General features: G+C 53.2%; 1 protein-coding gene across 1 annotated transcript; it reads left to right on the plus strand.

Moving 5' to 3' along the window:
• The first annotated feature begins 6,332 nt into the window (after nt 1–6,332).
• Nucleotides 6,333–8,137, plus strand: LOC123141871 (UDP-glycosyltransferase 88B1-like). Its single transcript, XM_044560939.1, has one exon. It carries the CDS (start codon nt 6,452–6,454, stop codon nt 7,964–7,966), a length of 1,515 nt encoding a protein of 504 aa, XP_044416874.1. The 5' UTR covers nt 6,333–6,451; the 3' UTR covers nt 7,967–8,137.
• The last annotated feature ends 817 nt before the right edge of the window (nt 8,138–8,954 follow it).

An 8,954-nucleotide genomic window follows, 5' to 3' on the forward strand; every position in this document is an offset into this window, starting at 1 on the left:
TTCTACTAGTGTGCCAGGAACCACAACGACAACCTTTATTAAGTCACTCAAGGTGGGCATCGTGGACAGACCACAAGGAGACTCCGCCTCTGAAGTTGTCTCTCCAGCATTGGCCTCTCGACCTTGTCATCCCGGAAGCAGCCACAAGACATCGACGCTGGCTAGGAGGGGGTATGGTAGCCGGCGAGAGCTCATATCTCGATGGCCTCAAGTAGGGCAACCCCAGTCACGAGCTACAGACGATGTCTGAGAGTGCCATCCTACTCTCTCCCACATTGTGATATTAGAATGGACAAAAGGCAAGGGATAGAGTAGTGTGGAAAGGGTTGTAGATACGGTTAGAAGAGGAGGAAATAAACATGTCACTAGAGTTAACGGTGTAGTGGTTAGTAACGAAGACTAGGATGAAGGAGGAGAAAATGGAGAAGACCAGGGAGGGGGTGTTTTGGTATCGAAACTTGTGTAATGGCATATGATGAAGTGTGGACACAATGTTGTGGTGTTTTTCAAAAGTGTCAACATGTAATGGGAAGTGCATGGATGGACCCAGGTACATATGAACCCACTTCGAAAAACACATTTCTAAATGCTAAACGAATCTGAAAAAGGTTGCACGGTACATCTCCATATTCTATGTGCGTGCATACACTTTCACGGAAAAATATCTTTTCTTGTGGCCTGTGGAAAAAAAGGCAAAAAATCATGCCGTGGAACACTATTTAAAAGCACTGGATTTTTTTCTTTATTCGAAGACAAAAAAAAAGACATTTTTTCACAAATCTTTGTGCCGCGCACACACATTTACGAACATGTATGCGTGAATTTTCTTTGGAATTCTTTAACATTTTAAAACATGCTTAAAATGCATTTTTTTTAAAGTGGGTGCATATACTCATGCGTCCAGGACGTTGCCCTCTCGACATGCAATGTCATTTTTTTCCATTCAATTATACCGGTATATACCCTTCGTTCCTAAATATGTTTTTTAAAGATTCCAATACAGACTATATACGAAGGAAAATGATTGAATCTATACTCTAAAATAATTCTATATACATTTGTTGTAGTCTGCATTGAGATCTCTTATATTTAAAAATGGAAGGAGTATAACCAGTTTTTTTAAGGAACTTTAAATCTATTCATCTTCAATCATGGCATTATAAAAAACATCAGAGATAATAAAAATTACAACCAGTTTCGTGGACCACCTATCGACTGTTAGTTTAATACATTAATTTGTAAAATAATCAGTTTGCATACTTGTGCCACGTGATCATTCTGGACTTGATCCTGCTGCGCCGATGATAATGGTGAATAAAGCATCTCTAGAAGTTTAAAAGTAGTTTTTTGATATAGAAGAAAAAGAACAGAGTAATATATTTTTTATCTTCTTCGGCTAATTATCTTTTTTATCATTACATATATTTCTTCTACAGTTGTGCATATGTACTCCCAATAATATTTATAATCATAACATATTGATTCAATATTTGTGATCATGCATCACACTTGCAAGCATATTTTTTTCTCAAATTTCAAATACTAATTCAGTTCAAGTTCAAACATAAATTGTAGTGTCTTGTCATCACAAAACATAGATGGTGCCATCAAAAAAATATGAACAAACCATTGTGCGTGTTGGTAATGGAAACCCACAGCTCCTCTAAGTTGCTGATGGGAAGCTCAGTGTTTGATCTCTTGGGCACTTGAATAAATCTTCTGGTATGGTGTTCTAGCCTACGACAATGAAGAAATAGTTGACCAAGTATTAAACCCCATGCTTATTTTTGGTATTCTCCATTTGAACCAACAAAAGTGTCGCCATCTTGGCATCATCTCTCATGCCTCCTTCAACAAGGAATAACTGAGCAACCAACATAGCTAAAGAAATCAATAGTACACATCGATCGCTGATAGGTAAATAATCCTGCTACTAAATCTCATATATTCGAGCAATATGATATAATTTATATATTATTACTAGTCAGTTCATCATCGAGGACGAAACAGACATCTTTTGTGGTGAAAAACTGGAAGATGCATGGATAAAAAGCTAAGCTCTATACTTAATTTTTTTATAGAAAAGGAGGTTAAGACGTCCGGCCTCTGCATCAATCAATGCATGCAACCATCTTTATTAATTATTCAACAAATGTCTGACAATAATATACATCAAGCCATTCGAAGCCACTATGCACACCTACAAGCTCGATAGTATGGAGTGCTCTCACTCTCCACATCTAAAATCGGTGTCGTCAGATCCATCCACATAACGTATCGGAACCTACAGCTGGTGCAGCAAACCTAATGCGTATACCACATGAACACGTTTTAGAAGCTATCATCATCATCGGTACCGTTGACCCATCTTCAAGAAGGAAATCTGCATCATCCTTGCCAGTCCGGCCACCCGTAGATGCCACCATGGCGCTCAACGACACCACCTCCCTGCGCACAAACTGCTGAGCACGTCATGTCACCACCGGTACACACCTCAGCACCATGCCGCCAAGTACCACAAGCCGACACAACTTGAAGACTCCGGAAGATCTACCATGCGTAGCACCTGCCAAACAGGCATGACACAACGTAGCACCTGTCGGCCAGGCATGACTTGACATCTCCACCGAAGCTCCGTGCAAGACGAAGCCGCTCCACCTCCTGCCCTAGTCATCCAGCGCTGCTCCACAAACAATGCTCCCAAGAGAGAAACGGCACTGAAGTGCCGCCATCGTCCAATCTGGAAGACCAGATCCTAGAGTTTCCCCCGGAGGAGCATGAGTGGGTCGACAATAGTTACACGATGATGCTTTCATCAAGGGAACGATGCAGAGCACCGCCATCGCCCGTCATCGGCTCGGTTTTCACCGGCAACTATGCCTCCCCGACTTGCAGCCGGGACTAGATGGCGAATCTCGTGATCCGACCACCAGCCGCAGGCCGACCACCTCTGGCGGAAAAGATGACCACCACCGCGGGCTGCATCGGCCAGAACAGATCTGACCGGAGGTGCCGCCGACACGTCCACTAGGCCCTCCACGTCGCCGCCGCTGATCCAAAGTCAGATGGCACGCCGCGCCGCCGCCCGAACAGACCCGGACGCCGCAGCCATCGCCGTCGTGCCGCAAAGATTGGATCGGGCATGCCTCCACACGATTAGGGGCCCCGCAAAACCCAGAGACGCGGGAGAGAGGCTTAGCCCGGCGGCGGCGGAGGAAGGGGGGAGGGAGTGTGCGTCCCCGGCGGCTGGGTTTAATTAGGGTGTGAAATTTGAAGAACATCAAATGTTCTGCCAACATGAGAAAAATAATAAATGATTTCAAGAATCAGTAGTTCAAGACAACGCTGGATAAACAGTAGCGCTGCCTTGACCTTCAGGAAACGGTTCCTCTGCATTGCTCTGCTTCGGCCCGTTTTGCAGCAGCGTGGGCTTTGCGTTGCTCCCATTTCTTCTGAGCACGACGTGTTATAGGTTCTCTACTTGGCAATCGCAATGCGCAGCAAAGCGCACTACCTGTGTGTATAATCCACGCGAGATCGCCGACAGAACTCGACGCCACAGTATTCACGCTAGTACTCAGTACAGGCAGCGGCACAGTATTCATGCTAGTGCTACTAGTGCTTACGGTGAAAGATTTGGATCCGGTGGCCTTCCCCCTTTCTCCCCAAATAATCCACCAAGCATTCATTAGCGACATGTACATCACACGCTTTAGAGCATCTCCAGCCGCGCCTCAACATGCCCCCCAGGACTTTTTTTTACTGCCAACGCAGAAAAAGCGGCCCAGTCGCACCCTCAGGACCTTGTTTGTCGCCGGTTTGGACCGAAATAGCGGCCGGCAAACCCGAGCCGAACCCAGGCCTCCGGGGGGCGTCTGGGGCGCCGGCCGAAGCAAAAACGCGTGTGGGTCCGCTCTGTCGGCGACAGACAGGCCTTTTCCCGCCGTTCCCCCCTTTTTTCCTCCATTTTTCCATTGCTCCCCCCTCCTTTTGCCCTCTCCTCCCGCTCCTCGCCATCCGGCTGCCATGCCGCCATGCCGCCGAAGAAGTACTCGACCCCCCACGCGGTTGCCGCTGCCAATTCCACCCAGCCGAAGCAGAGGAAGCCGAAGGCGCCGATGGCAAAATCACCGGGCATGTTGAATGCCGAGTGGAGGGCAGAGGTTCAGCGCCGGGAGGCTGTCACCACCGACCGGCGGAACAGGCTCAACGCGAAGAAGGCCCGGGACGCGGCCGCGTCGGCGGTGGCGGAGCAGGCAGAGGCATCTCGCGCAGGGATGATGAATCCGCCCGGCGGCCACGGCCTGCAAGCTGCATGGAGCCAACAGAGCGTCGCGCCGCCCGCCAGCTTCTCGCCGCCGCCACCGCACTTGGGGTGCGCATCCTCGCCTGGCTACGCCGACGACGACGTGCATGGTGGATTCAACCCCAACATCACCTTTCCACATGGCCAGCGCGCCTCGCCCTCCGGTCTAAACCCCGACCAGCGCACTCCCTCGCCCGCGTTCGCCGGCGTCCAGTATCCCCCGTACAACTACTCGCCGGCGGCGTACACGGCCTCCCCAATGCCGCCTCTACACTGTGGTGCCCTGCCCTTCTCGCTGACCTCGTCATCACATTTCGGCCACCCCGGCGTGACAGAAGCCGACATGGACGAGATCATCACGAGCGGATCGGCCGCCGCCGCCTCCGACCCCGGGTTCCACGCGCAAGATGACACAATGGACACCACCGGCGACATGGACACGAGCTCGACGACGGCGAGGAGGAGGAGATGGAGGAAGAAGAGGAGGAGGAGATGGAGTCAGCGCCGGCACCGGCGAGGAAAGGGAAAAAAGAAGTGGGGGGCATGACGGGCGAGCCACGCGTCAAGTGGACGTCCAAAGAAGACGAGCGCCTCGCTGAAGCATGGAAGACGGTCATCATCGACACAGTCACCGGCGCGATCCAGAACGCCGACATGTACTGGGTGCGCATCAAGTCGGCGTTCGATGAGCGTAAGCTGGTTGACCCCTAATTCGCCACCATCCACATGCAATGCATCCAAAAGGCCATGGTGAACCATTGGGCGATCATCCAGACCGCCTGCCACAAATGGCATGGGATCGTCGAGGAGATTGCGGCTCGCCCAGAAAGCGGCACCAACGTCGAGGGTCAGGTATGCACAGCCGCCGGCTCTCGCTTCTTTTCGCCATGTATGTCGCCGACACTTGTTCTTCGGCTGCGCAGATGGTTCGGATGTTCACCATGTACCGGCAGGACAGCAGCAACGCCGAGTTCAAGTACCTGCACGTGTTCATCCGGATCGAGAAGTGCGAGAAGTGGACGGACGTCCGGCGCACCCTCGCCAAGGCCAATGAGACGTACAAGCCGGACGCGCCCGCCCCGGGGGCGACGAATGGGCGCCCTGACGGCAACAAAAAAGCCAAGACGGTGAAGGACGCTGCACCGGCCGCCGAGCGGCTGCAAGCGTCGATCGACAGTGCATCGCCGACGCCAAGGACTACGCCACCAAGAGGGGGGAGAAAATCGGAGGCGCGGTGGTCGGCGTTGATGACTAACAACGCCGTTAAACTCGACCTGCTCCGGACCAACGTCGCCGCGAAGAAGAGCAACACTGACCCGACGTTCTTGATGGGGGCGGACATGTCGACGATGGGCGAGCAGGTCAAGGCGTGGTACCTGGCAGAGCGCGCCTCATCTTGAACCAGATGCCTTCGACCACCATGCCTACGCCCACGCCGACCCCAACATCTACGCCCACGCCGACCCAATGCCGACGCCCAACCCGAGTGGTGAAGCCACGCCGACGCCCAGCCCAGGAACCATGGCGACGCCGAACAGCGCGGGCATAGAAACCACGGCGATGCCAAACAACCCGCACACAGAAGCCACGCCGTCGCCGACGCGGGCCAGTCCCACGCCCGAGGAGCCCATCGTTTGATGCATTTCTTTGTCTACAAGTCCTTCCTTTTAAGCGCCGAACTGTGGCATGATGATCGCCGAACTTTGTGGCGGATCGCCGTTGATCGCCGAACTTAGGGCGTTTTTTTGGCAGCGAGAAAAGGCAAGTTTGAACTTACATGCGTCTTGGGGTCGAAACCTGGGGGCACGGCTGGGAACTGCATTGCCCCAGGGCAAAAAAACCGCCGGCGCATTGTCCAAACCACTATTGCCGGGTGCGCTGGGGGCCGAACGGCTGGAGACGCTCTTAATGTTGCAGTAGTCTCTGCACACAAGGGTGCTCCAGTAGCCTTAAGTGGGTGTAGCATTACTCTTCCACAGCCTCCCTCGCAAGACATTTATAAGGGACCACGCTCTATTCATGCTGGTGAGAGAGCGTACGGCGATCGAGCGGCACTGTGAAGGGCGGCTGTTCATCGATGATTTGGATCGCTCACCAACCACAAACAACCAAAGATCCAAGCGTTGCTCGTTACACTTGCAAATCATGTTTGTAACCAGTTCATATCCTCCCTGCGTTCAGAGAGAGAGAGAGAGAGAACCCATGGAGAAGGAGAAGACGGTCGTTCTGTACCCTGGCCTTTTCGTGAGCCACTTTGTCCCGATGATGCAGCTCGCGGGGGCCCTCCTCGACCACGGCTACGCCGTCTCTGTCGCGCTCATTGACCCCGGCGTCAAGGAGGACGTCGCCTTCGGCGCCGTCGTCCGCCGCGTCGCCGCCTCCATGCCGTCCGTCCGCTTCCACACGCTCCGGGCCATGGAGGACACGCCCAAGCTGACCCACGACGCGAGGTTCATGGTCAGGTACCTCGACCTCCTCAGCCGTTACAACGAGCGCCTCCACGACTTCCTCTGCTCCATGCACGCCCGGAACGTCCACGCTGTGGTCGTCGACTCGGTGTCCAACGAGGCGCTTCGTGTCGTGAAGAGGCTCGGGATCCCCGGGTACACCTTGTTCACTTCCAGCGCCGCCACCTTCGTTGCCTTCGCCCAGCTCCCTACGGTCCTCGCAGAGGGCGGTGCGAGCTTCAAGGAGCTTGGAGACACCCCTCTCGAGCTCTTCGGCCTTCCGCCCATGCCGGCTTCGCACCTGTCGGGCGAGGTGCTCGAGGACCCGGAGAGCGACACATACAAGGCGACGATGGCCTTGCTGTGCCGTATCCCGGAGGCCGACGGCACGCTGGTGAATACGTTCGAGTCGCTGGAGTCTCGGGCGGTGGCTGCTCTCAGGGACCCTCGGTGTATCCCCGGTCGGGCATTGCCTCCAGTGTACTGCATCGGCCCATTTGTCAGCAGCATCGCCGACGCCGAGGCAAAAGAGCGGCACGAGTGCCTTGCCTGGCTAGACGGCCAACCCGACCGCAGCGTCGTGTTCCTCTGCTTCGGGAGCATAGGCACTGGAAGCCACTCCGAGGAGCAGCTCCGGGAGATCGCCGTCGGCCTCGACAAGTCCGGCCACCGCTTCTTGTGGGTTGTGCGAGCCCCCGCCAGCCACGACCCCGGTGCCGACACCGACCTCGACGCGCTCCTGCCGGACGGGTTCATGGAGCGCACCAACGCCCGTGGCCTCATCGTCAAGCTGTGGGCTCCACAGGTGGAAGTCCTCCGCCACAAGGCCACGGGGGCATTCGTGACGCACTGCGGGTGGAATTCGGTGCTGGAGGGCGTCACGGCGGGCGTGCCGATGCTGTGCTGGCCGCTGTACTCGGAGCAGAAGATGAACAAGGTGCACATGGTGGGGGACATGGGGATCGCCGCCGAGATGGTCGGGTGGCAGCAGGGGCTGGTCAAGGCCGGCGAGGTAGAGGCCAAGGTAAGGCTTGTCATGGAGTCTGAGGAGGGTAGAGAACTCAGAGCGCGGGCGGCGGCGTACAAGGAAGCCGCGGCCACGGCTTGCGATGATGGCGGGACGTCGCGCTTGGCGTTTGCCCAGTTCCTGGCGGACGTGGCCAGCCGGCAGAATCGGGTTTGCAGTGAGGAAGCGATCCATGGGAGTAGGTGATGCCGTACATGTTGCATCAGTATGTAACCGCGTGTATCTGTCTCCTTGTTTTTCATTTGTGAGAGCATGTTTCTGTGACATTCTGTACGGGGCAGATGGCAAATAGATGTATCGTGGCGATTCCCCAACAGCCGACCCCCTCGCAATAAATCGAGAAATGCTGATGTGTACCATGCACGACAGGGTATACAGCGCTACTGACATCCATGAAAAACAGATCCTATCAGCCAACAAGGTACTCTTAAGTAAACATATCTCACTCATATTGCAGAGCTACCTTTCAACTGAATGCTTATAGGAGGTGCTCCTCATGTTGGAAGCTAGCTATCTCAATGATGAAATCTCCGGCTACCTTTCAACTGAATTCCAGACGGAGGGAGTATTTGTGAACAGAGGAAGTAGAACAGTTGAAATCTCTTGCATCTTCTGACAATGTGCTGGGAATTTTTGGTGGTATCCCCCTACCAATTTTGAGCAAAGCATGTGTCTACATGGCAGGAGAGAAGATATCACAAACAGTTACAATACACAACTCTGATAAAGAAAATCACATGAATATTGATCCTGGTCCCTTTTTGAAGTCCGGTTACTAAGGTAGCAGTGCATGGGAGCACAACATGTTTTCCATGGGTTTCTGGAAAGGGACACAACAGTATGATAGTGAAACCTGAAGTATAACATGATTTCGAAAGACTGGGTCTATATACGAAAATGCAACAAATGCTGAACCGGCCTCTTCTTTCTCCATCCCCATAAACAACAAAATCTCACAGCCAAGACCCTAACATTTTGCAACCAACACCCTAAAGCTTCTGACTCTTTACAAACAAGGACGACAAGTCGTGGTAGTTTCGGCCAGAAATTTCGGCAGCATAACGCGTTGGAAAGAAACGCATCCACGATGGCACTACAGGAGCGAAAAGCAATTGTAGTCACTAGAAAAGATGGATGGATTACTACCAAACATGTCAACATGCGCGGTTATAAT

This window comes from Triticum aestivum, chromosome 6D, assembly GCF_018294505.1.
Source record: "Triticum aestivum cultivar Chinese Spring chromosome 6D, IWGSC CS RefSeq v2.1, whole genome shotgun sequence".
NCBI lineage: Eukaryota > Viridiplantae > Streptophyta > Magnoliopsida > Poales > Poaceae > Triticum > Triticum aestivum.